The sequence below is a fragment of the Manis pentadactyla genome, chromosome 11 (genome assembly GCF_030020395.1).
Source record: "Manis pentadactyla isolate mManPen7 chromosome 11, mManPen7.hap1, whole genome shotgun sequence".
Lineage (NCBI taxonomy): Eukaryota > Metazoa > Chordata > Mammalia > Pholidota > Manidae > Manis > Manis pentadactyla.
The window spans coordinates 89,458,528-89,485,709 of record NC_080029.1 but is presented as its reverse complement, the minus strand read 5'-3'; the positions used below and the strand labels follow the sequence as shown (position 1 = coordinate 89,485,709).

Sequence of the window (27,182 nt, the reverse complement as noted above, 5' to 3'; positions counted from 1 at the left end):
TGAAGAAGGGATGACCTAACAGCAGCACACTGGAACAGCATATCACTAACTTTCCATCTCACGAAGAGCTAGAAAATAAAACGCTTCAAGACTATCTGGGGCCATTTCCTAGTCTGAATGACATTTCAGCTCTAAACTTGCAGACCTTTTATCTATACCAACACTAAAAGCAAATGGGAGGAAAAGAGAACAATTTCCTTTCGGAACCAAAGCACACAGAACTGTTTCTCGTGCACAGGTCTTGACTCCACAAGTACTATGATAATTGTGGGGTTTGCATGTTAATGCACTGCACCTTTCTTAAGGTGCCCAGTGTAACTTTAAAGAAAGCCTTTAACTCTACGAAGGTGGCAATGATCATAGTTTCAAATGTTCACATTCACTTCCCTTCCTGCTCTCAAAACAGAAGTCCCTAAGAATACAGAATGGAAAAGAGAAGGAGCTCTTCTGAAAGGGACTGGCGACAAGTCCACCACACACCTTGATGACAGCCCCAAAAGCTCCTTTGCCAAGCAGCTGTAATTCTTCAAACTCAATGAAGTACCGGGAAAACTGTCTCTGTGTCTCACTGAAGAATGCCGCGCTGGGGAGCTGGCTGCTAGGGATAACAGTCTCAACACAATCTTGTCCTCCAGAATCTGAGATAAAACAAGAGAGGCAAATGAGGTGTTAGAAATGCAGGAAGAGCTACAGTATTCAACAGTGACACAAGCACTGAAGGGGCCCCAGCCACTAGTTTGAAAAAGTACCTCTGACCCAGCAGACTTACTTTTCCTTACCTTGTCCTCCTTAAAGAAGGCAGAAATCTACAACGGCCCCAGTTTACAGGTGGGGTAACTGAGACAGAGGGTAAGGAAATGACTGTACAACAGAGGCAGAACCCACACCTCACCTGCTGATCCATCCCCATCTCCACTGAGCTCCCTTCATTTGCTCCTTGAGTAGCAGCAGGGAAACGAAGTTACATGGCAGTGAAGGGGGTCATGACAAGAAGGGTCTCCAAACACTAAGAGGCTATACCAATGGACACTCCATCAGTAGAGACTGGAGAGACCAGGATGGCAGAACATTCCATACACACAGCACACGTTAAATTAATGTATTTATGCATAGCTCAGTGTAAAATAAAGCAAACAGATGATCCATGCAGTCCCTTCCAGTCTTAGGTTTATGTATACTTTCACAGTAATTTATGCCAGGCTATCAAAAAAGAATCGTAACAGACTCACCTTCAGGACTCTGTTCCAGTAAAGGCATTTTTGGCTGAGGATTTATAAAGCTGTGTTTTAATAGTTGCTGAGGACTCCATCTTTCCTTGTCATCCAAGCAAACACACCTCAGTGGAGGGAAGAAAGAAAGAATCTCAGCAACACAGAAAACAAACACTAAGCTAGTTCATCCAAGGTATTTACTGTGGGTTTATTTTTTAAAGATGAACATTAGAGAATTCATGCTACTACTTATGGGCCAAAAGGTACTCATAAGTGAATTTAAGTTAATAAACATTCCTGCAGGATTTACATGCTGATTACCAGGTATAAGTGGGAATCAGAAAAAGTACAGTATCAAGAAGTAGAAAGACCCTCATGTAACAATATTTTTAAAGTCTAAGATAGCACAAGTAGGTTATGAATGTTCACTGTGGCTAATATGTGGGATTCACATATAAATCAAGTATAAAAATCAAATGAATAATCATATATGACTTGATTGTTTATAGTTCATGATGCGTAATCAAAACCGAAAGTTTCTGTGATATGACTGGCCTTGCATTGTTCACGATGTAAGAACTTGTTCACTATGTAAGAACTTGTTCATCATGTAAGAACTTGTTCGTTATGCTTCAGAAGATTAGAGGCTGTTGAGAGTTAGGCTTGGGGTTGATTAATGATTGTGTATTGAGTCCCCTATACAGAATTTTATTGTTGTTAACAACCATTTGATCAATAAATATGAGAGGTGTCCTCTCAGCACCACTCTTGCGCTGTTAAGCCTTGAGTCCCCTGGCTGGTCCTTTCAGATCTTCCATATCTCATCGTGTCTCCTCCCTTATCTGCGGGTCAGAGGCAGGGAGGGACCAACACTAATAGTTTAATGACTTGCCACACCTAAGCCCTTCTAGGGCCTAGCCATAAATGAAGCTTTCTAAAGGAAAAGCAAATCAGATGGTGGCCGGTGATAAACTTCAGATGCAGCTTGTTCATTATAGTAGGAAGTAACTTGGTAATTAAGAATTACTTTTTAAGAGTCCCATATTTTACCACATAATTTAAGTCTTATTCCTTGAATCTATTAACTTACTATTTAATGTCCTTAAGGAATGAAAACAAAGCCACACCTTTAACCAGAGGTTCTCATATCGGGATCAGCAGCATCGGTATCACTTGGGAATTTGTTAGACCTACAAATTCTACTCCAGCCCAGTCCTGGCAAATCAGCAGTTCTGGGGGTTTAGCCAGTAACCTGTGCTTTAAGTAAACTGTCCAGGTGGTTTCAATCCAACACAGTCCACTTTTCTAAATAATCTAAACTACTTGGCTTTTGTGACAATGACACAAGGAGCAAGCAGGGCTTGGTAGCACCTGACCCAATTATAAACAATGTGTTTAAAAGAATCAACAACCACTGTGAATTCTGGAAGTAAAACCCATACCTATAAAGTGGTAACAGCAACTGTTATAAAGAGTAACACTATTTCTGTCACAGCACTACAGACCAAAGCACTCCTAATTTCATACCTTGAAAAGGTAAAAGATGCAGTAAAAGCATTTGTTTAAGATGCTGTTTTTTTCCCTTAAATATACATTTTAATTATATCAGTAAAACAAATACCTTCTCCTTGCAAATATTAAAACATTACTGATAAAGATAAAGTCTTTAACCAAACCCCTACCTCAATCCAATTCCTCTCCTCCCTCTAATGTGTATCATTCCAGACTTGTATCTAACCATTTAACATATATACACACACAACCATTGTGGAGAAAATGGAAGTTCCTATGGCCAGGATCCTCACCTGACTCTAAATTACCTGATGTTGTAACTGGCCTACTGCTAGGCTACTGTTTCCACACCCACAGGCAATGAGCTGTTATTGACTGAGTCACTATATAGAGAGCTCTGTCCAGTGCTCTGGGCAGAGGCAGAGACAAGGAGGATTACAGGCCTGCAGACTGTTGGATGCAGATGTGATTCTAGAGCTTCACCTATCACCGGGAGAATAAAGGCAGGTAATAAACCCTTTTACCCCAAGAATGTTCTGGTTGTCATTTCTCAGTCTCACCGAATCCATAGTGAATTTACCTGGGGCTGAAACCCTCAGGTGAGACAACCATACAAACAAAAGATATCATTTTGTTTGTGGATATTGATTTTTTAAAAAGGACATCATCCTGCACATACTGTTCTTCAACTTGTTTTTCTTTTCATTTGACCACATAAAAGGTCCTGCACCCAATTCCACTGTGAAGGGGGATGGTTTCCTACACCCAAGCAATTCTCTAATACCAGCTGGGTGCCCTACAATTCAACTCCATTCTGATACTATCTCCCCGGAGACAGCATCAGGTCCCATAGGTTAAGGCCCTCAGCCCATTCAGACTGCCACCCACCCTCATCAGATGCCAATCCCAAGTCCATGCTGTTCCCTGTTGTCTTGCCAATGGGATTCAGCCCTGGACAAGCTCACTATGGATTCAGTGTGACCAAAGAAATGACAGTAGAATGTTCCTGGGGTGAAAGCATTATACCCAACTTTATTTCCATGGTGGCAGGTCAGTCACTAAAATCCCATCCACTCGGAGTGAGTCTGCATTCAGCAAGCTGGGCTCTGCCTCTGGGCCTCTCTACTGGCACAGCCGTCCTCTGGGCCTCTGTCCTCGGCGTTGCCACCACTCCAGCCTCTACCCTGTTCTCCTGCAGCCTTGCAGCCATGCCACTGTGACACCCAGAGCACTGGGCAGGGCTCTTTATATAGAGTCACTAGCAATGTATTGCCCACACGTGTGTAGTGAGCTAGCCAACCAGGGCCAGGTGAGAATCCTGGCCACAGGAACTCTTTTAATTCACACCTGTGCTTCTGACCAACCAGCTGCATAGATCAGAGGTTCCAAACTCCTGGTTTGATTAAACTCAGAGAAACATTTTATTTACTAATCACGGGTCTGTTATGAAAGGATGTAACTCAGGAAGAGCCAGATGGAAGACTTGCACAGGTTGCACAGGACAAGAACGGAGAAAGGGCACAGAGCCTCCTCGTCCTCTCTAGGTGCTACTCTCTCAGCACCTCCATGTGTTCACCAACCCAGAATCTCTCTGAACCCATTCCTTTTGGGTTTTTACAGAGGCTTCATTACATAGGCACAGTAGATTGAATCATCAGCCACTGGCGGGCAGTTCAACCTCCAGGCCCTCTTCCCTCTGGGGAGGTCCTGAAAGCCACTCCCTCCAGGAAAGTTCCAACCCTGGCAACCAGCCCCCATCTTCACATACATCTAAAGTCACCTCACTAACATAACAACAGGCAATTGGCCGCTCCAATCACTTAGGAAATTCCAGTCGTTTTAGGAGCTCCAGGCCTGAAACTCTTGTATGATGTGGAGGTTAGCAGTGTTGGCCCCGGCACAGCTGAAAACCCAAATGTACTTTTGACTCCCCCAAACTTAACTACTAATAGCCTGTTTACCAGGAGCCTTACCTAACATTTATGTGGTTATAACTACATAAACAATTGACACACATTTTATATGCTATATGTATTACATACTGTATTCTTCCAATAAACTAAGTTAAAGAAAATGTTTTTTTCAAATTGTCAGAATCTCCAAAAATTTTTCTAATATATTTATTGAAAATAATTCATGTATAAGTGGACTTGTACAGTTTAAAATCATGTTGTTCAAGGGTCAACTGCATATATTTATTATAAATCACAGTAACATACCATGTGTTTTAGGTATCTCTCTAAGCCAGTACTTAAAGGTCTTTTTGAACTTACCAGAATGTATTTACAGTAAATACTCATTCTCCTACTGTTGGACATCTAGGTTATTTCCAGTTTTTCACTAGTACCAAAAATGATGCAGTGAATATTACCCTATACATGCCCTGTGGGGCTTCTGAAGAACATCAACTTTAACTCAAATGTGTCAGTCAGTGTGATGAACATTACCATAAACTGAACCAAGAAAATTTTAAAGCACACGCAGAATGAGTTCTGCCTTTATGAGATTTTATAGCCACCAAGATCTCAGTTAAAAAGAAATTCTCTGAGCCAGTAATTTTGACATCCTAGTGGCCATAAGTAGCAGGGACAAATTCTAGGTCCAGCTTTAAACCAAAGAGATGAAATGCAAGGAGACTTACACATCCCATCTGTGTTCCCATCAGTGTGGATGGTGATGAAAATGAACACCGCCTCAGCACGGGCCACCTTACAGGCGAGCTCATGTAATCCTCACAGCCACCTCACGAGGTAGGTGGTGCTATTATCCCCATTTTATAGGGAGGAAACTCAGGGTAGGGAGTTTAAGTCAGCCAGTAAGGGCTAATGGTGGGATCCGAACTCAGCTGTCTGGTTCCAGTCTGTGCTCTCCCATCACAGAGACTGATTTGAGGCAAAGCCTTTCTCCAAAGGATGTTCACTAATAAGAACAAGTATAGTTACAAATGAAATGTTGCTGAGGTTGTGTTCTTTGTGAAAATGTTTCTTTTCTTTTGTTCCCTGGGGCTGGACAGCCAAAGTAGTAGAACCATACTGTGCAGCTCCCTCTTACTCACGCAGTCTATCAACCACTCTAGGAAGAGAGGAATACACAAAGCAATCTGAAGGACATCCCTGCTGACAGCACAACAAATGGTGCTGATCTCAAGTTCAAAACCGACACAGCACAGAGCTATTCTCTAAGAAAATAGGAAAGTTTTAGTTACCGAGTCTGTCATTTTGCTATTAAATGGGAAATACATGTTCCACTTAAACTTTTCAGTGTTGTTTTTAAAAATACATAACACTATTGCTAACTTTGCTAAATTATCCTTTACCAATAAGAAAGGGTAGAAGGCTAGAGGTGACATTTTGAAGAATGAAAAGAACCTTTCCATCAGTGGTTCTATCACTGTATTTCCCCTGATGTTATTTCAGCCAACCTCCTCATCAGAGTGCATGTAAATATTTTTAAAGCCCTACAGCATTTAAGAGAAATAATAAAAGACTTCTTTAGAAATCTTAAGATGTTTACACATTTTAAGGAGAGAACACAGCATAAGGAATCAAAGTTGGCTCCCTTCCACAATTTCATGTATATCATGTCTACTTCTGTTTTATGGTGCACAGAATCTTTTTTAAGTAGAGCTACTTTCACTCTGGTGACAGGTAAGACAATGGGTGACAGGAAATGATAATATGGACCAGGGCAAATGGCAATTGGGATAGTTGAGAATAGGAAAAGAAATGCAGGGAGTGGACGAAGTAGATAAAAACAAATGTTTGGGAAAAAGAGAGCAAGAAACAATGACAGAGTATCAAAAAGGGAAAAAAACAGTTCAGGTCAACTGATGCAGGAGGGCTGGACCAGGAGAGCATCTAGAAAAACCCAGGCTGAAGGGATCTTGCATCCCAGTTAACAGAGAAACTGAGAGAACCTAGGTTTGACTTGGACTGAGAAGGCAGGCAATGCTCAACTAGAAAACACTGAAGTGAAGGACCTGGACAAAGACTTTAGGCCCAAGGAAAACCTCTCAGTGTGGATAAAACTTGGCTCTAGAATTAAACATGCACTGTAATTTACAGGTGCCCCAAATCCTCTCACTAGAGCAAGGAAGCCATTTGTATTCTGTCTTGGCTGAATGAAGAACAAGGGGCAGAACTGCACTCCTAAAGCTGTTTTCTAAATAAGACACCTTGTCTTTGACCCCTTAGGAACCAGGAGCAAAGGCAGACAGAGGGCCTTCCACCTGGAATACTGGGGTCTTTCTCCCCATAGCAATCTCTATGGACTCCCTACAGTATAGCAGGCAGTGCCCAAACACTGGTTTGCACATCTTTTATTCAGCCCAAGTGAATTTAAGAGAATATGGGAGTTATGGGAATGAAAAACATAAGCCAGAAAACAGAACAGGTATGGCTTGGAGAGAACAGGGAGAAGAAAGGACTACCTCTAACCCTGTTCCTCAATTTCGAGCTTATACACATCACTTAGATATTTAGCACATTCATGCACACTCAAAAGTACAGGAGTAAAATGCTATTAGAGAGAATCTCAATGATACTCACTTCTTCAGAAAATCTTGAAAGTCAGCTGGTAAGTCACCAGGGATGGTTACAGGGTACTCTCCACATTCCTGTCCTTGGCTGAGGGACAGCAGCAGAAGGCCAAGACGCCAAACATCCCCTTTCTTCCCCGTTTTATAAGGGAGTGCACTGTCACTAAAACGAACTCGGGTTTGCTCGAACACATCCTCCTTGCAAATGTCTGCTAGGCGCTTAGAAATGCTGTAGTCTGTGATCTTGATGGCACCCTCTGCATCCACCAAGACATTCGAGGCACTCAGTACCTTGTGCACCACAGAATTGCTGTGCAAATAGTCGAGGCCCGCCAAGAGCTGAGCTGCGTACCTGCGAAGCTGATGCAGGGGAATGGGGCCTGAGTGGCTCAGGTGTGTGGTGAGGGAGACCCCACTAATGTGCTCCACTAAAATGTCCACCACGATGGAGTCATCTTGTTCTTTGAGATTCATTGCAAAATAGCGTACTACATTTGGATGGCTCAATTTTACCAGTGAACTGAATTCCGTTTCTGCCCCTTGAATCTGGTAAGGGAAAAAACCAGTAAGATAATATTGAGTTGGTCAGCATTAACTGGTATTAAATACTTCAGAAGTGAAGTATTTAATAGAAAATGTACTTGCACAGGAGAACAGAAGGAATATGGTCAAAACTGAATCCTCCCCTAAACTACATGGTCAACCTAATAGTTCATAAAGATGGGAGCAATTTAGTTGATCTTCAACTTCTTTTTCTCAAAGCCTAGTGTACAAATACTATAAAATTAGTGAACAGCTTTCAAAAGCAATTTCTTTTGGGAAAAAACCACTAACTTGAAAAGATGTAAATATGTACCCCTCTGTTCATTATGGCACTATTTACAACAGCCAAGATAGGGAAGCAACCGAAGCATCCATCAGTAGATGAGTGGATAAAGATGTATGTATATACAATGGAATATTACTCAGCCATTAAACAAAGAAATCTTGCCATGTGTAACAATATGAATAGACCTAGAGGGTATTATGCTAAATGAAATAAGTCAGGCAGAGAAAGATAAATACCAGATGGTTTCACCGAGATTCACTACATAGAATCTTAAAAAAATAAAACAAATGACCAAAAACGCAGAAACAGACTCATAATACAGAGAACAAATTGGTGGTTGCTATAGGGAAGGAGGCTGGGGAGATGGGTGAAGTAGGTGAAGGGGCTAAAGAGGTACAAACTTCCAATCACAAAATAAGTCACAAAGATGAAAAGGACAGCATAGGAAATGCAGTCAAAGACATTGTAATAACTGTGTGGTATCAGATGTTAACTACACTTACCAGGGTGAGCATTTAGTAATGTATAAAAATTGTTTAATCACTACATTGCACATCAACACTACATTGCATATTGAAACTAATATTATATTGTATATCAACAATAGCTCAATAAAAAGAAATGTAAAAAAACAATTTTTACAATATGGCCACCAGAAGAAAGAAAACTTAAATTAAAAATAATCTTTCCTGATTTATAGATGTACTATCAAATTTTTAATAAGCACTAGCACAAAACTGAAAACCCGTAAATTATCTACCTGGTCACCACCCAGTGACAACTGTTTATGATTTCAGGGTATTTCCTTTGTTTTTCTTTCTATCAAAAATATACATTTCAAACACAATTTTTTACCCACTGTTTTTGTAGCCTATTACATTACATTGCAATATGAATATGAAATATTCTCCTTAAACTCACTATTGTACATTAACTTAAAATTCTCCAGTCCTCTAAAATTCGGTTTTGAAGCAGTATTTCAAAGACTGCAAAAGGCACCATAATCAAGTACTATTCAGTCCCAGTGAAAGATGGCCATTTATGCCCTAATAAAGGATGAGAAAGGAGGCAAAGAAAGCAGCTGCAGAAGTTCTGACCAGGTCCTGAGAGTTCTGAAAGCGGCAGCAGGGGGCTGACAAAACTCTGGTAAAGATTCTGGTCTCCCCCTATTGCCCCCTCTGGTTAAAGATACTTCATACCATTCCCTCTTTGTTACCAGTCAAAAGAGCTGTTCTGCTTTCTGCTCAGTGAGCCATCTTGTATGCCTACCTGCTTTTTGCACTTATCAATCTTCTCTTTTTCTTGACTGGTAAGGAACGGACCCATTTTTTTCTGCCACTGAAGGACCCACTCATACAACAAGACAAAGCTGCCAGTGGCTGTTTCCAAAGCATTATAAATGAATTTTCCAAGCTGCTCATCACTGCCTGTACATTGAAAGAAAATATAATCAAATCTCACTGGTACATTTTCTATGGTGGTTAAAATAGAGGGGATGTATATTCATTCACTCAACAGCTGATAATATGTGCTAACAATGAAAAATGATTTCATGTAATACATGCTCTTTTATAACCAATTTTTAATATTCAGTGATACACTTGGTGCCCTGAAATATTAATTTTTATAGAGACAAGAATCAACAATGAGACTAGTATCAGACCAGTGTTTTCTTCTACCAGCCGGTATTCACAGTGTTACTTTCATAACTGGTTCTCCTCTGATGGCTACGCATACTGGCGTGAGAGTGTAAATACTGGCTAATGTGATCAAGGGAATCTGGAAATAGGAACACTCCATCAAGATTACTCCATCAGTGTAGATTTGTGTGCACAGTAAAAGCAATTTTTAGTAATTTGGAAATTTGAATACATCAATGGTTTTCTAAATACAAGACTTGAATATATTGAATAAATACAAACTGGCCAATGGTTTCGAGGGAAGGAAACAGAAATGAGAGTTTAAAGCTAAAAGGAGACATGTTTTATGTAGTGACAGGCATATGGTTTCTCCTTGTACCTGGGAGAGCTAAGTTGCTGTAACAGCAAATTTTTATAAAAATCTGTATTTTCACTTAAGACTATACTAGAAACTTAACCCAAAAATTGGAAGTGGAGGAAAATATCACCCACAATATCACCACTTTGTTTCACTTCTCTTCTAGTTCCCTCTCCCCACCATCCTTTTTTTTCTAATTTACCAAATCGTAGCATATATAACAGGGTTTCTGGCCCTTGACACTATTGACATTTTGGACCAGAAAATCTCTTGTTGAAAGGGGCTGTCCTGTGCTCTGTAAGATATTCAGCAGCATCCCTGGCCTCTACCCACTAGATGCCATTAGCACCCCTCTCCTAACCCATCAAAAATGTCTCCAGATATCACCAAGTGTCCCCTTGGGAACAAAATTGCCCCCATTCAAGAACCAGTGATATATATAGTATTCTGTCTTTTTCTCTTAGTATATAGTTTTAGCAAAATCCTTGGAGAAATGTGGCTGAACTAGCTCACCCAGACTTTTTGAGAAGCAGTTTTTACTTTGTAGAAATGCTGACGATTTAAGAAGTTTTAATTAAAATGATCTGTTAGGCTAGTCATAAGTAATTCCCGATGTTTTAGCCTTAGGGGGAAAAACCCTGATGTCTGAAAATCTGTCAACTAAAGGAAGCCACCTGTGGAATGTGGGATCTAAGCAGTATACATTGGAGACACAATATTAAATTTTCATGATGTTATTATATAAATCTAATTAAATTTGTGCATTATATGGTACAATGTCTTCCAGTATTTATCTCCCCAATTGGAACTAGATGGGTACTTCATAATTGCTGGTTGGGGTTCTTTGTATTCTAATTTGTTACCGCCACCCTCCTCTTGTCACTTTTGAATGATGGGGTTAATAAAAGAGACAAAAAAACACACCGCAATGAGGCTGAGGGAAAATATGCTGCGAAAAGAACTGTAGTCCTCTATTCTGTGCTAACGATGATCATTTACACAGCTTCTACAATACTTTATCCATAAGGAAGTTCTCCATTCTCTCTAGTTCTGACAGCTTCAAATTGAAAAACAAATGTTAATTAGTTGATCTTTTATAAAAATATTTCATAGAAAATTAGGACATATCTTAAAAACTAGACCTGTTGTAAGAAAGCAAAATAAATAATTTATTTGGTGGTTTCCTAAAAAAAAGTCCAGATTGAAAATGTGTCTCCTAATGAGGGTATTAACTAAGGTGAATCTGCCTGATGAGTACCTGTGAGAGTAAAAGACAGAGTTAAGGGAATAAGCAATTGGACTAATTTGCCTTCCTGATTTCCCCAGATTATTCCCCAGCCACATTCCACAGGTGGCTTCCTTTAGTTGACAAATTTTCAGACATGAGGGTTTTTCCCCCTAAGGCTAAAACATTGGTAATTACATACAACTAGCCTAATCTTCTAGTTCCCTCTCCCCTCTACCCCTATGCTATGAGTTGCCAGTTCACGAGTCTGAAATGTCTCTGAGTCAAGGACAGTTTCTGGTTCAGAGCCAGTCAGCTCTGTCAAGGTCTTGAACCTGCCCGTGGTTGCTTTATCTGCATACAGCATGCTCTGTGTATACACAGAATCCTCATGGTCCAGACTGCTTTCAGTCAGCCAAATTTAAGTGTCCAGTTCATAGATAGACTATTCAGGTATTTGGTTTCTTCTCCCTCCTATCTGCTGCCTGCTCCTGGTGAGTACCCTGCTTATTTATATCTCCTTAAAGAGGAATGAAAAAGACAACAAGAGAAAGCAAACTCTATTTAGATAATATGGCTATCTGTTATCACTGCTAAGAACATTCATGGCATTGAAAATTAAACTTACTTGCCAAACACTATATGTAAGTAATCTCTTACACCAGCTGGTGACTATGTCTGTATGACTGATAAAAGATGTATGCTCAAGGCAAAGAAAATAGATATTGAAAACTTGATTATGATGTAAACAATTCAAATAACAAATTGTATAACAAGCTTCACTCCAAATAGCCATTATATATAAAACTGCTAAATAAGATATACAGAAAGTGATTTTCCTGGTCAGGTACAATATGCCAAGCAGGAAAATGCAAAGTAGATGGACATCCACTTATGAAAATGAAATGCAGTCATTAAACATCACAGACATTAGAACTTACTCTGTTACACATATTTTATCAGGAACAGATGCACATAACACGAAATTCTACTGATTCATCGTATTTCAATCATTTGGTTTCAAAAGCTTGACTAATTATAATCATGACAAAATTTAAATTATCTTTATGCTAACAATATTTCCAACAGCCTAAGTTTTTATTTGCATCTTACAGTGGGGGAAATCTGAGTGACTTCTCACTCAGGTCAGAAGGAAAGGGGGTAGTCTTCCTTGGACTATGCTGGTCTAGATGTACAGTGTCTATTCTACCCATTCTTTCATGATTAACTTTTGTTGTTAGAATAATTTAAAGGAATTTAGCTAGTTTACTCACCAATACATTTCCCTTTGTGCACCATGAGCTGATCAGGAGTACCCACAGAGAAATACAGGATATCACAAGAGCCAGGAGAATCTTCACTACTACATACAGAATACTGACGTTCTCGCCTTAAAAATAAATTTGGACAATGATTTTTTTCTTTAACTTAAGATCAACATAGGAATTCTTACTGCTTCATTTTTTCCTGTTTACTAGCCCATTCACTGTCTAACATCTTTCTTTACTGGAAATTGAGTTGAAGACTAATAGGTTAAGTCATTCAACTCCCTCCATTCCCCACTGAGATCTTTTCCACATGAACTCTGCAGACTCCTAACTCTAGATCTGTGCTGTCCAATATGGTAGTCACTAGCCACATGTAACCATTCAAATTTAATTAAAATGAAATTGAATTAAAAATTCAGTTCTTTGATTCAATATTCACAAATCAATCAATGTGATATACCACATTAACAAAAGGATAAAAAGCCTATGGTCATTTCAACAGATACAGAAAAAGCACTTAAAAAAATTCGACATCTATACATGATAAAAACGTTCAACAAAGTGTGTAGAGAGGATACACACTCACTCAGCATAATAAAGGCCACATATGACCAGCCGACAGCTCACATCATACTCAACGGTGAAACACTGAATGCTTTTACTCTAGGATCAGAACCAGACAAGGATGCCCACTCCCCCCACTTTTATTCAACATAGTACTGGACATCCTAGCCTAATAAATGAATTGAGTAAAGTTGCAAAATACAAAATCAATATACAGAATTCTGTTACACTTTTGTATACTAATAATGAACTAACAGAAAGAGAAATTAAGAAAACAATCTCATTTACAATTGCATCAAAGAAAATAAAATACTCGAGAAGCATTTTAGCATTAATACCAAGGAGGTGAAAGACCCATACTCTAAAAACTATAAGGCACTGATGAAAGAAATTGAAGAAGACACAAAAAAAATAGAAAGGTATTCCATATTCATGGATTGGAAGAATGTTGCTAAAATGTCCATACCACCCGAAGTGATCTACAGATTCAATGCAATCCCTATCAAAATTCCAATAGCATTTTTCAAAGAACTAGAAGAAATAATCCAAAGGTTGTAGTGAACCACAAAAGACCCTGAATTGCCAAAGCAATCTTGAGAAGGAAGAACAAAGCTGAAGGTATCAAGCACTCCCTTCCTGAGCTATACTACAAAGGTATAGTAAATCAAAATAGTATGGTACTGGAACAAAAACAGATGCACAGATCAATGGGAGAGGAATAAAGAGTCCAGAAATAACCCTACACTTATATGGTCAATTAATATATGACAAAGGATGCAAGAAAATACAATGGGGAAGTCAGACTCTTCAGTAAATGGTGCTGGGACAAGTGGACAGCTACATGCAAAAGAATGAAACTGTACTACTATCTTACATAAAAATAAACTTGAAATGGATTAAAGATCTAAATATAAGATCTGAAACTATAAAACTCCTAAAAGAAAACATAGGTAGTAAATTGTTGAATGTCAACATTAGCAAATTTTTTCTAGACATGTTTCCCATGGCAAGGGAAACAAAAGCAAAAATAAACAAGTGGGACTACATCAAACAAAAAAGCTGCACAATAAAGGAAGCCATCAACAAAATGAAAAGGCAACCTACTGAATGGGAGAATACATTTGCTAGTAATATATCCAATAAGAGGCTAATATCTAAAATATATAAAGAACTCATATAATTCAACACCAAAAAACCCAAATAATCTTATTCAAAAATGGGCAGAGGACCTGCAGACATACAGACGGCCAACAGATGCATGAAAAGATGCTGATCATTAGATGCTAACATCACTAATCATCAGGGAAATGCAAATCAAAACCACAATGAGTTATCACCTCATACCTGTCAGCATGACTAGTATTGAAAGATAATAACAAGAGTTGGTGAGTATGTCAAAAAAAAGGTGACCTTTGTGCACTGCTGGTGGGAATGTAAGATGGTATAGCCACTGTGGAAAACAGTATGGAAGTTCCTCAAAAAAACTCAAAAATTAAAAATGGAAATACCATAAGACCAAGTAATTCCACTTCTGGATATCTACCCAAGGAAAACAAAAACACTGATTTGAAAAGCTGTATGCCCTCCTATATTCACTGCAACATTACTTACAATTGCCAATATATAAACAACCTACATGTCCATGTTGGCTGAATGGGTGAAGAAGATGTAGTATGTAAGTATACATTGGAATATTAGCCATAAAAAGAATGAAATCTTGCCATTTGCAACAACATGTTTAGACCTAGGGATGAAAGTACAGCATAGAAAATTTGGTTAAAAAAAAATTTCAGTTCTTCAACTGAAGTAGTCACATTTAAGTTCTCAATAGCCACAAGTGGCTAGTGGCCACCATAATGGAAAACACTTAGAGAGAACATTTCCATCATCACAGAAGTTCCACAGCAGTGATTTAGCTCAATCCCACACTGATCGCACACATCTTCATTCCTCTGCACATGCACATCTAGAGAAAGCTGCAAAAGGCAGGAGCGCTACAGATCCCCTGTCCCCTTGGGCCACTTTTGAATGTGCGTTCACTCTCTTACGGGTCTTTGGCAGGTGCTCTGTGCCCTTCCCCTTCATGACCTCCAAAATGCTCAACGCCCACCCTCTCCTCCTCCCTAATTTCCCTTTTTCTGCTTTTTTTCCTGGGTGGGGGGCAACAGCTGGGAAGTTAGATCATTATGCAAAAATAAATCGGGAGATGGGGTTGCAGGGAAATGGCAAGAAGAGAGCTCTTCACGGCCACAACTGGACACTTGTGTGTAATGCTTCGATGAGGTACATGGGCAGATCTGTCCCTGAATCTGTGAAAGCAGCCCTCTCACTCTAAGCATGATCTTGACTTCTACTTTCACTGAGAACATGAAGCAATGGATAGTGAAGCCCACACTTTATTGTTCCACCTCTAAAGGTCCTTGGCATCTGTACCATTCTTTCTTTTTCCTGGACTCTGAGGAAGGATAGCTACCATGTCCCTCAGTTCCATTCCTCTGGAATCCTGGTCCCAGTTAGTCCCTTTCTCCTGTAATTCAATCTGTCTCTCTATACTGGCTCCTTCCCCTCAGCCTATAAATCTCTCCTGTGTCCACAGTCCTCTGGCTCAATCTTGTGCCTCCACTCCTTCCTGCTTTTCATTTTCAAACCTCTACACCTGCTGTCTCCACTTCTGCACTCCTCATCCCACTGCAGTGTCAATCTGCCACCTCCCTCCTACCCACTCACAATCTGACTTCCCCCTTTGGTTATTTTGGTGGCATTGTCATCCATTCAGTGTCACTGGTCAAATATGTCTCCCTGAGCTCCTAGATCTCCTGCATCTAACTGATCCCTGAGTACCACCCTCTCCTCCCCAGTCCCCCCGCCCCTTTCAGGTCATCACCAACTTTCTCCTGGACACACTCCGTTATTAACCGGCCTCTCTACCTCCAGGCCTACATTATCTTCCCCTTCCCCACCTTCCTCCTGCACTGCTCATGAGACCTATTATGATTTGAGTTTTTCATACTCCACATGTATCCACATATTCTAAACACTAGGCAATGGCTAATACACTGCAGTTCTATTTAAATTACTACTTCTAAGGTTACTTGTGCAACCAGGGGCACAGTGAAATTTATGGAGAAAAGGATGAAAATGAAGGTTTAAAATGATATACCAGGCTTATTGTTAGAAGCACTTTGATATCGGCTCTGCCCCCTCCAATAGATGGTGCTAACCTTCAATTGAGTCTTTTTTATATTTAGTCTCTGTATGTTACTCAGTTTACAGTGTGTAAATGCTTCGTATTAAGGCGTTGTAGAATATTAATTACCCCATTGTAACTGTTAAGTACAAACACAATGAGAATGTTAAGAGTTCTAGTAAGAAAAGATGTATCATTAGGATTGAAATAAAAATAGAGACAACTTAAAAAGTGAAAGTGTCAAGAAAATAACACTTTGGTACATGCTGCATCAGATAGATCAGGTGACAGCAGGAACAGTTCTGAAGGATGAAAAGTAAATCACAGAGTTGAAGAGAAGGAATAAAGGGGCAAAATCCAGTCATTCACATCTCCTGTTTTCACCCAAAAGATGTATATTCATTGGGTGCTCAGACTGTCTACTCTGGACTGGTCAAGAATTGGGTTTAGAACAGTCTTTTGGGACCTAATCCATTCATGTGTAAAACAGCTTCTAAATTCCACCAGAAACAGCCAACCTAATGCAAACAAATGGTATTTAGAAGCATAAACAGTCTCACTGTCAATTATCTAATCTAGATTATAGAATGTTCATGGGGAGGTTTGCAATATAATCAGAAACATCACCAATATTATCAGTTTTTTGAAGGAGCTGTGGCAGTACACAAGGATAAAGTGTGTTTTAAACAAAATTGCCAAATAATATTAAGTAGGTCTTACAAACAGCAGAGAACTAGACAGAATTCAATTTTAGAAGACTAAACTGGGCATTCAGGACGTCCCTTGATACCTCAAAAGAGAAGAAAAGATGACTTGAAAAAAATTAAGAAGCCACGAAGCAAGCAGATGGGTGGCGATTTGTCAAGTGGGGACTTGAGAACTTGGCTCCCATCCAAAAGACTGCTTCCCGCCCACATGGCCAATGGTGTAGACGGTGGGGATGAGGCAGAGAAAGGGGAGTCTCAGCTGAGACCTACAGGGCCTAGGGTGGTCGTGCCTGCCTAATCCACCAACATGCCACAGAAAATCCTACCTCTTAAGCCCTTGATTTGAAACTCAGGGCATCTTGTGGACATATAGTTAATAAGAATTCCTGACACTGTTTAATTTGAGGTGAACCAGTCTATGCCTCCCTGGAACCAACTTGAGAAACAGCAAACAATGGAGGATCACAGGTCTGGGGAAACGTTTTAGGGATCTCCTCTTCTTCTCACACCCTTTACGCTTTGGTGGTTCCCAGCTTTCTGGGGAGAATGGAGGGAACCCCATGTCTTACACTCTTAATTATCTCTTCTGTGTAAGGATGAATAGCCAGCAGTTACCAAACCTAGTTTTGGGATAAGGAAAACAAACTAGGAGGCAACTGATGTTTCTGATGGTAGAAACAGATGATATATCCCGGATTCTGGCCTATCCTTTAGCAACCTGCAAAGAAGGCAAGCCTGAATCTGTGAAAATAATTCTCTACATGAACCACTGTACAGAGACTTTTTCCAGCTTCTCCTCAATAGTTCAAAGCACCCATTTGTGAAGTACGAGATTTGTTGGAAAAAGGCAGGGACTGGGGAGGACTATATCTGCACTTTACAAACGACAACCTGACATTGGATTGTATACTTTAAAATGGTTAGCTGTATGCAATTGGAATTTACCTCCATTAAAAAAAAAAAAAAGTAAATCCTCCTGGGGGGAAAAAGACAACCAGAAGGACACAGAATATAAAGCTCTCCAACAAAGGCAAAGAGTCGACAGAAAAGCTGGGCCAAGAGGCCAGGCCCTTGAGTGTCAGACCTTTAAGTCCTTTCTGCTATAATAGTAAGTGGTTTTCCATTCTCTCTTCCCTTGTTTGAAGAAGTGAAAACGTTTTGTTAAAGCTTTAGCGAGTCTTTATAGAGCCTCCAGAAAAAGAAAAGTTGTCCCTGTTAAAGAGGCTGTGACCCTAAAAGTTCCAAAAAGACAGTTTCTCCCTTTCTTTCTATTGTCTTTCCTTCCTCCCTTCCTTATCAGATGTTTATTGAGCACCTGCTTTGTGTCTGCCAGGCTCTGCTCTAGGCGCTGAGGAAAACATAGCTGAGGTTCTTGCTCTCATGGCCTTTATACACCCAAGAAAGGAGAAAGACTCTAAAAAAAAAGAGGTAAGATATTCAGCTGGTGGTAAGTGCTTTGGAGAAAAACAAAACAGAGAACTGGAGAACAAGTGATGAAGCCGGAAAGTGCGGGGGTGGGGGGGCTAGTGCTCAGGGAAGGCGACTCTGAGGTCACATTTGAAGGGAGAACTGAATGATAAGGAGCCACCCAGCAAGGGAGAACTGAATGATAAGGATGCCCATGCCAGAGGGAGGGCATCCCAGGAGGAGTGATACAGAGGCCGTGATGGGAAGGAGCTTGGTCTGCTCAAAGGACTGAACAATTAATTGGCTACAATGCACGGAGTGTGGGGAAGAGGGGAGAGTGATATGAAATGAGATGTGAAAATCACTCCTCTACTGTTGCTCCCCTGCTATTTCTCCCCATACAGCCAGGAAGAACTCTTGGTGTGAAGCAGATGATATCCTATTCCTGCCTAAAACCTCCAAAGACTTTGCATTATACCTGAACTCCTGACTGACCAACAAAGCCCCTGTGACCTGCCCCTACCTAGCCCCTTTGAACCACTCTCCCCATGCCCACTGATTCTAGCCACACTGTCCTGTTGTTCGATGAGCGCTGTGCATGACCAGCCCACGGCAGCCTCAGGTCTTCTGCACCAGCTGCTCTTCAGCTGCGTGGCTGGCTCCTTCTCAGTATCCAGATCCGGTATTCCCCCCATCTAAAGTCACTCTCCTTTAGTCATTCAAGATCCAGTCCTTGCATTCTTCCCTTCAAACACCCAATCTAAACTAGCTATCTCATCTTTCTTCAACACAGCCTATTTTAATTCTCGGCAGAGCACTCATTGCTACCTGACATTTTCTTGTTTGCTTGTGGACAGTCTCCTTCAACTAGAATATAAATAAGCTCCACATGAAACCAGAGTCCTTCTTGATCTTGTTTATTGAATCCCCAGGGCTCCAGTGTCTGGCATTTAGTAAATGCTCATTATCTTCTGAATGAATGAACATGGTTCTAGATTTTATTGCTTTCAGTCACAGTCAATTCAAATCCTGCCTGCTAACAATATGGTAATATCATCTCTACTAAATGTATCTACTAACTGAAAGAATAAAATGGAACACTTGGATTATTTCCTTTCATTTTTCCAACCCATAAGGACCAGCGAAGAGCAAGGAAGAAAAAGAATCAGGAGTACTTGGTGTAGCAATGACTTTTTATTTCTTAACCAAAGAAGCACGTACACTGTACTTTAAGAAAGATTCATTCTTTCCTAGTCAGTAGGCAACATAGTGCCAGAGTTCTATGCAGGAGGCATGGGCTACAACTTTGGCAAACAATAGATGAAAACTATTTCTTTTCACGTTCCTTTTTGGATGCTCATGGAATGCTGTTCCACCCAACATACAAATGTCACTCTGTAAGCATTACATAAAAAGTTGTCCTACTTATGTCAAGAGGAGAATTTCCCATCTTTCCTAGTAAATAAGCTTGCTAATCATTCTGACCTCGGAAGTAAGTCTAATCTTGGACTCACTGTTTATACAGTTGGTCACAAAGTTGGAAATGTTTAAACTAAAAAATCAGTTTTCATATATCCAAAAAAACTTTTTCATAGCATTGATTTATTGGTGCTATTTACATCACAATAGGAACTTGTCAACTATTTCCTAGTGAAATACTGATAAATTCAAACTATGTTGCCCAGCAGCAAAAATAATCTGTAATGTAAGAAGTTATAATCTTAAAATGGAATTGTTACCAGAAACAGTATTCAAGAAAACATTTTTCTCAACAATAGGTGGTTAAACATTAATATCAAAATGATTCCCAAGCTATTTTTTTTTTAAAGTAGATGATTAGGGAAAGAACTAAAATGGTTTCTTTGTATAAACAAACTATATATACATATAGTTTGTGTGTGTGTGTGTGTGTGTGTGTCTTTAGTCTGGTATCTAAAATGTTTCTTTTCATAGAAGAAGTCTTGGCTTTAAGTGCTGCTTAGCTCATGAAAGAGTTTAAGCACATAAGGAAGCAGAATTATAATACCTACACTACTTAATCAGACACTCACTCACAAGTGGATTCTGTACTAAAATTCCTTTCTGGGTCCACAGGGGGGTCAACAGCAAGCAGACGGGGAAGTCTCAGTTCTTTTCATGAAAAAGGATGTGGAGGAAGAGGCAGCACCTTTCACGGGAGCACGAGAACAGGGACGGACCACAAGCCCACCCGCCGCGAGGGGGCAGCAGCAGGGAGGGAGCCCTGGCGGCAAACGGGGCTCTCGTTCTCACACAAAGGATCTTCTACACCTGTGCCCATTTGGGCACACTCCTCACATCTGTAATGGGACTGACAGGGTTACGGACTAAAAACACATACAGTGTGAAATTTGACTGGATGATGATTCCAATGGAAGAAAAAATTTTGAATGACTAACTGGTTAGATTGTTAAAAGTCAGCTCAAACTTCATTGGAGGCAAGACTATAAAGTGCTATATAGGCTGTTAGAAGGGAATGAGCTATAAAACTGGTGTCATCAAAAATAGTTGGGAATATTAAATGATAGTTTTGTTTTGCATTGTTAACTAATATATTAAGACATATAGACTTCGAAAAAGTTATTAAAGCAATTATACGAAAAGTCCATCAAATTTCACTACAAGTCGATTTATTACTTCTGCATCTTTCACCTTCCAGATCAGAAATCCCAGGGACTTACCTAGACCTTCCAGAGGAGTTGGTACGATGTTTACCATTTCCTATAAAGTCAGGAGGGCTTCCATGCAAGATGGCAGCTGTTCTGCGTCCTCCTGGGTCTTTCTTAGGAGTATGATCTTGGTTGGACAGACTAGCAATTTCCAAACGTTCCTAGAAAAAAGAAAAGTAAGACCTATTTTTTACTTTAACATTTACAAAAAAGTAAATGGGAGACAATCATGGCACAAATGTATAAATTTAGTAGAGAGCGCAAATTTTATTTAACCTAAAAACTGAAGCGTAACAAAGTTGAACTCAACTTTAAAAAATTTAAGGTCTAAAATGGTACTGGCTCAAGAACTGAAGGTCAGGTTACTGTTTCAAGATAATGTGGATTTTATAAATGAAAATGCTTGGAATCTTGGAATATGTGTGAAAAGTTAGGGAGAAGAACAAGAAGTGATCAGCAGCAGGAAGCAATCAAAGAGAGAGCAGAGTGTCGACAGGAAGGCAGATCAGACATAAGACAGGAGAGCGGGTGGAAATAGTATCATCCTCCATTTGCATATGGCTTCGTACTTTCAGAGGGCAGTACACTTACCTGTGGGAATTACTTACTATATGAGACAGACATTATTCACCCCATTTGAAGGGATGAAGAAAATGAGTCACAGAGGGCATCACCTATCGAGGTCTCAGAAATAGGCAATAAAAAAACCAAAGCTTTTACTACAGGTGCTGCTCTACGGGTCTATGCTTCTTCCTGCTACACCTTTCCCCTTAAGTTGAAATGCCATCATGCTATAAAAGAGAATGAGTAAAATTTTCTCCACACACATGTTACTGGCTTTTTGACTGAACTGGACTCATGAAAAATAAAGGAAAAAAGGGCTTTATTTTTTCCACTACTTTATAAACCTGTTCCCCTGAATCCTTTTTCTTCACTGAATAAAATCTCAGGGAGATTCATATGGCTTCCATTCACTCTTCAGTATGAACAATTAGTTTTATTTTCCAAGTAATAATTCCAGTTCAGTTAATAATCAAAACTTCAAACTCTTTTCTCCCTCAACTCACCTGATAAACTACTGTAGTTCCATAAGCCTAAGTCCTCTATAGGTAATATACATCTCTAAATTTTGCTTCCTCTTTGATGGATCTAAAATACACAATAAATGATATTTGGGGGATTTTTTTAGTGCTTCATTTTAAGCTTTACTACTGACAGTAACATAGGAGGGGGAAATAACAATGGAAATAAAAACCCACTATGTTTAGTGAAATGTCCTCTTTTAGTATAATAGAATTGATAGAATACCTGCTTAGCCATTTCTTTCCTTTTTTTCTCTTCTTTTATCTCTTCTTTCCTTCTCTCAATCTCATGAAGGATTTCACGTTGCTGAAATAAATCATACCAGCATCAAATCCGGTCTCTGAAACCCATCCATTATAAATTCTAAAATCACAAAAAAACTTTTGAATTTCAGTAATTCAAGCCCTCCTTTCCGAGGAGGCCTAAACATAGAGAGCCTTAGTACAAACTGTAGTGACATCAGGTTTATCAGAGTTCTTATGCAGTAGGCATTCCCATTTAAATAGGTTTCAAGAGGGGGTTTTACTCCCCTTCTTCCTGTTGCCAGGGGGAGGGACTTTCACTCAAGGGAGGTCACTACCCTTGGCCTTTCACTTCTCCCCATGCCTGACTCAGCCTCTGCTTTGATGTCTGTGTCTGCAGAAAATGCACTCTGCCTGCTCTCCGTGACCAGGTGTGGGGCCAACCTGGAGAAGGTGTGCTGGATCTGGAGGAGTGCCTGGATCTGGGGGAGCCATGGCACAGGCCTCACCGCCACCCACCACAGACCTCCAGCACATTCTCCAATCAGCTTTCTCAGCATTAAAGTGGTATCTTTGTCTCCATCCAGTTGATTTATGTATCTATTACTCAATTTGGTCTGAATTTAAGGAGGGAAAAATGGTGTTTTTTAGTCACCTAAAATTCCAGGTTGTAAATATCAAAACCAAATCTAGAGACCCACCAAAAACTGTAATAGCAATAATACAAAGTGAAAAAAACCTACCCCAACCTTCTAGATAGCTCTAGCAGCACACAAAAACAAGATTGGTAAATATTCACTATTTTCTAATAAAAAGGTGCCTTCCTAAGAACAATGACAATAAGGAACTTTAAACTCTAAATGATAACTGGGCTAAACAATTAAATAGGAGGTAAGCAGTAACTAAATGAATGGGACCCACAAAGAGAGTGTTAATATAAACACAGGATGAACAAAATGAAGAAAAAGAAATGAACCTACCAGGAGTAGGAAGAAAAGAAAAGCAGGAAAAACAAAACTCCAGAAGTAACTGTGAGAAACAGTAACATCTATACCAAGAAAACTAGACAGCCTCACCAAGAGATAAAAAATAAGTGGAGAAACATTTCTAGATACGAATATTGCTGAATTCCTGAATAGGAATTCCTGAGTACTATCAATATATCAATTCTTCCTATGCAAGTTTAGGGCAGAGGGCTTATTTGTTTGGTTTTCATTTTGAGAAAGCAACCCTACAGCTCATCTGTAAGAATGACTGGGTGAGAATGGCTGAAGGAAAAACAGAGTAACGGAAGACAAAGGGATGGGGGGCTTGACTTCTCAGGTACTACATTAGAAAGATACAATAATTCAAAGAGTGGCGTAGAGACTCCAGGAAGAAACAGATGAATCTAACAAAAGAGATAATTCACAGAAAGAACTTACTATATGTAAGCAGTTAAAATACACTTAAAGAAGTATTACAAATCATTTAAGAATGATTATTTAATTAATATGTTAGGATATGTCTGGGGAGAAAAACACCTTAGACTCTTGTTTTATAACCCAGAAGTTTTTTATAAAAACCCCTTTTTATAACTTATATTAGCAGTTAAAATACATTCTAGAAACGTTGATTAAAAGACTAAAAAGAAAAGCTACGATAAAATCAAGAAGGAAATTTAGATATGTATACTATCTTTAATTAAAGGATTTAAAAAATAACACAGGCATGTTTATCCTCATGCAAACAGACTAAGGGAAAAATACAAATGGTTAGTGAACATAAAGAAGTTCAGTCTTCGCCTTGTGCTATCCATTTGACATGAGATTCATGTCCTACAGAGTGAAGAAGAAAATGGCCCTTGAAATTCAGTGAACTCCTACGCAGCTTTGCTAGTGCCGAAAGGCCACAAGAAGCTCGGTTAGAGTGACTTTTTTCTTTTTTTTTCTTTAAAGACCTGGACTAAGGGTTCTAAGGGCAGCTGGTATTTGTTGGGGGGGCACCACTCACTTGTCAGTTACTCTTAGGGCCTCCTCTCACATAGATCCACAGTTCCTTGAATCAAAGGCTGAGCAAAACTTAAATAAAGGTAAGTGTATAGGAAGAGAGAGAGAGAGAGGGTAAAAACACACAGAAGCTGGCAGTCCTCAGGGCTGCCCGCCTATGGTGACAAGGGTCTCACCTCCTGCTCCTGTTTCTGCTTGGCCTCTAACAGCCTCCGCTGCTCCTCCTGAGCCTGTCTTTCCAACATTTCTTCATGAAAAGACTTGGGAGGTGGCTTGTTATGCTCGCTGAGGAATGACTGCACGTGGTAAGCCAGTTCAAATATCATCACCTAAACATGTAGATGAAAATCAACCACAAATGATCAAAGAATGGGAAGACAGGGCCCAAAGGAGAGACTGCAGGAAAACATGCAGGCCCGAAGAGCCCCACTTACAGTGGACACATTCATCTGGTATGACACATTCTGAATTAGGTACACAGTGGAAAAAGATTTTATAGGAATCATCTCCTTGTGTTGCTGTCAAGACAAATCACTATCTAGATAAAGAGCTTCACTTTTCTTCTGTAGTCCTATTCAATTTATTGTCGGTTTTCTGTATAATAAAGCCAATAAAATATTTTCCTGTACATATAAATGTAACAAAATATTTAAGACTACATTAAAGTAAAAATTACCTTTCCAACTAGAAAACCTGTCTACATAATGACAGAAAATAACCATTGCTAACATGAGAACTTCTATCAGTTCTTACAGCATACTGAAAATACTCTACTGGGGTACACAGGCAAATATTGAGAGGCCTCACTAACTCCCTGCTAGTAATGGACCAGCAGGAGGCTGACCAACTCTTGGAAAGCATTTCACTTGCAATTAGGAAGCATTCACAGATAATGCCAGAAGGAAAAATGCCCCCTCTCAGACATTCTTTATGTGAGGGTTGGAGGCCACTTTCCCCTACCCCATATCGTACCTGGCTTGGTAAATCAATAGAACAAAGGTTTCTGGGAGTGCACATCAACTGACTACCTCATCCCCAAAGAGGTCAAGAGTGCCAAGCTCCTGCGCACGAGGACCACAACTCTGAAATTTCATTTTCCTCAATTACAATGAAGCGATTTAAGAATTCTTATTTCTAAAGGGACTTACCAGGGTGGTAAACAGTAATAGAAATCACTATACACAAGAATATAAAGTTAGTTCAATTGGGGTTCACCTTTCTCTCAGACAGTAAATGCAAAGAAACCACAGCTGTTATTGGGGGATGTTAATGTATTTTTTATTACAATAGAAGCTGTGGCATTCACTGGATATACTTCAATTTACAGTTGAAAAACAGTGGTCTAGACTCCAAGATTCTTCTAATAAAGCTCTTTTAAGGAAAGCTGGGAAAAGTAGGTAGTTTCTACTGTGTCAGAAAGAAACCACTTCTACCCCAGAAGAAAGCCAGGAACCAAGCAGTGGAGAGTTTTTCCTTTGCCAATTTAATTTACTACCATTTTCTGTACAAACAAAGCTGATAAAATACATAAGACTGGAGGAAATAAGAATTACTTTCCAATGTACTCCTGACCCTCTCTCCCCCCGTATATACATGGTTCATTGTTGTAGTTCTCTCAGGCTTCAGCTCAAATGTCACCTTATTAGAGGCCTCTGTCCCAACCTCCTTATTTACAGTGGCCGCTCCACCATCACCTTGAAATAAACATCTGTTATTCAGAGTTCTCCAGAGAAAAGGCCAATGGGATGGGTGTGTGGAGAGAGAAAGAAAGGGAGGGAGGGAGGGTGGGAGTGAGAGAGGGGGGCTGATTTTAAGGAACTGGTTTGTGCAGTTATAGAGGCTGGAAAATCCAAAATTTGCAGGGTAGGCCGGTAGGCTGGAGACCCAGGAAGAGCTGATGTTGTAGTTCAAGTTCAAAGGCTCTCCCCTGGTAATTCCCTCTTCTTCTAGGGAGGCCAGTCATTTCCCATTAAAGCCTTCAATTGTGTTAGAGAGGGTAATCTGCTTAACTCAAAGTCTACTGATGTAAATGTTAATCTCATCTAAAAAGTACCTTCACAGAAACATCTAGAGTAATGTTTGGTCAAATAGCTGGGCACGATGGCCTAGCCAAGTTGACACACAAAATTAACCATCACATCTATTAGAACAGCTAAATAAAAGAGTGACATCAAATGCTGCCAAGGATATGAAGAGACTGGGTCACTCACATATTGCTGGTAGGAATGTAGAGTGGTACAGCCAGGCTGGAATCTGGTGGTTTCTTAAAAAAAAAAATAACCTGCAACTACCACACACACACAACTGCACTCCTGGGCATTTATTCTAGAAAAATGAAAACTTAATTTCACATAAAAGTCTGTACATGAATCTTATAGCTTTTTGTTAATAGCCAAAAACTGGAAAGAACCCAAACATCTTACACCAGGTGAAACAAGGGACTTCTATGGCATGGAATACTACTCAGCAATAAAACCAACAACTACTGTCCCCTGCAGGCTGGGTGCCTCCCCAGAGAATTATACTGTGTGGAAAAAAGCCAATCCCAAAGGCTACATACCCTGTCATTCTACTTATGTGACATCCTTGAAACAAGAAAATTACAGAACTGGAGAACAGAGGAGGCATTGGCAGGTTTCAAGGAGAGGGTGGGAGTGAGGAAAGTGGCTATGAAAGGACAACTCAACAGCAGAAATGAAAACAGTCCAATGAGAAAAGGGGCAGATGAGCGCAATAG

The 27,182-nt window shown here is 39.8% G+C and overlaps 1 protein-coding gene across 9 annotated transcripts in view; it reads right to left on the bottom strand.

Annotated features, from left to right (window-relative positions):
- EIF2AK4 (eukaryotic translation initiation factor 2 alpha kinase 4) overlaps positions 1–27,182 on the bottom strand; it is an 89,818-nt gene that overhangs the window by 48,240 nt on the left and 14,396 nt on the right. For 8 of the 9 annotated variants that reach the window (XR_005032364.2, XR_005032363.2, XR_005032368.2 and 5 more), the window contains 8 exons: positions 24,622–24,774; positions 22,441–22,521; positions 21,145–21,293; positions 12,587–12,702; positions 9,359–9,516; positions 7,271–7,806; positions 1,230–1,336; positions 481–638 (listed from right to left, as the gene is read on the bottom strand). Coding sequence is in view for 4 of the 9 variants with exons in the window: in XM_036923896.2 (XP_036779791.2) it covers positions 481–638; positions 1,230–1,336; positions 7,271–7,806; positions 9,359–9,516; positions 12,587–12,702; positions 21,145–21,293; positions 22,441–22,521; positions 24,622–24,774 (1,458 nt within the window). In the remaining 5 variants the exon portion in view is untranslated. Of the gene's footprint in view, positions 1–480; positions 639–1,229; positions 1,337–7,270; positions 7,807–9,358; positions 9,517–11,011; positions 11,143–12,586; positions 12,703–21,144; positions 21,294–22,440; positions 22,522–24,621; positions 24,775–27,182 lie in introns of those variants that run through there. The other variant, XM_036923904.2, reaches the window with a different exon arrangement.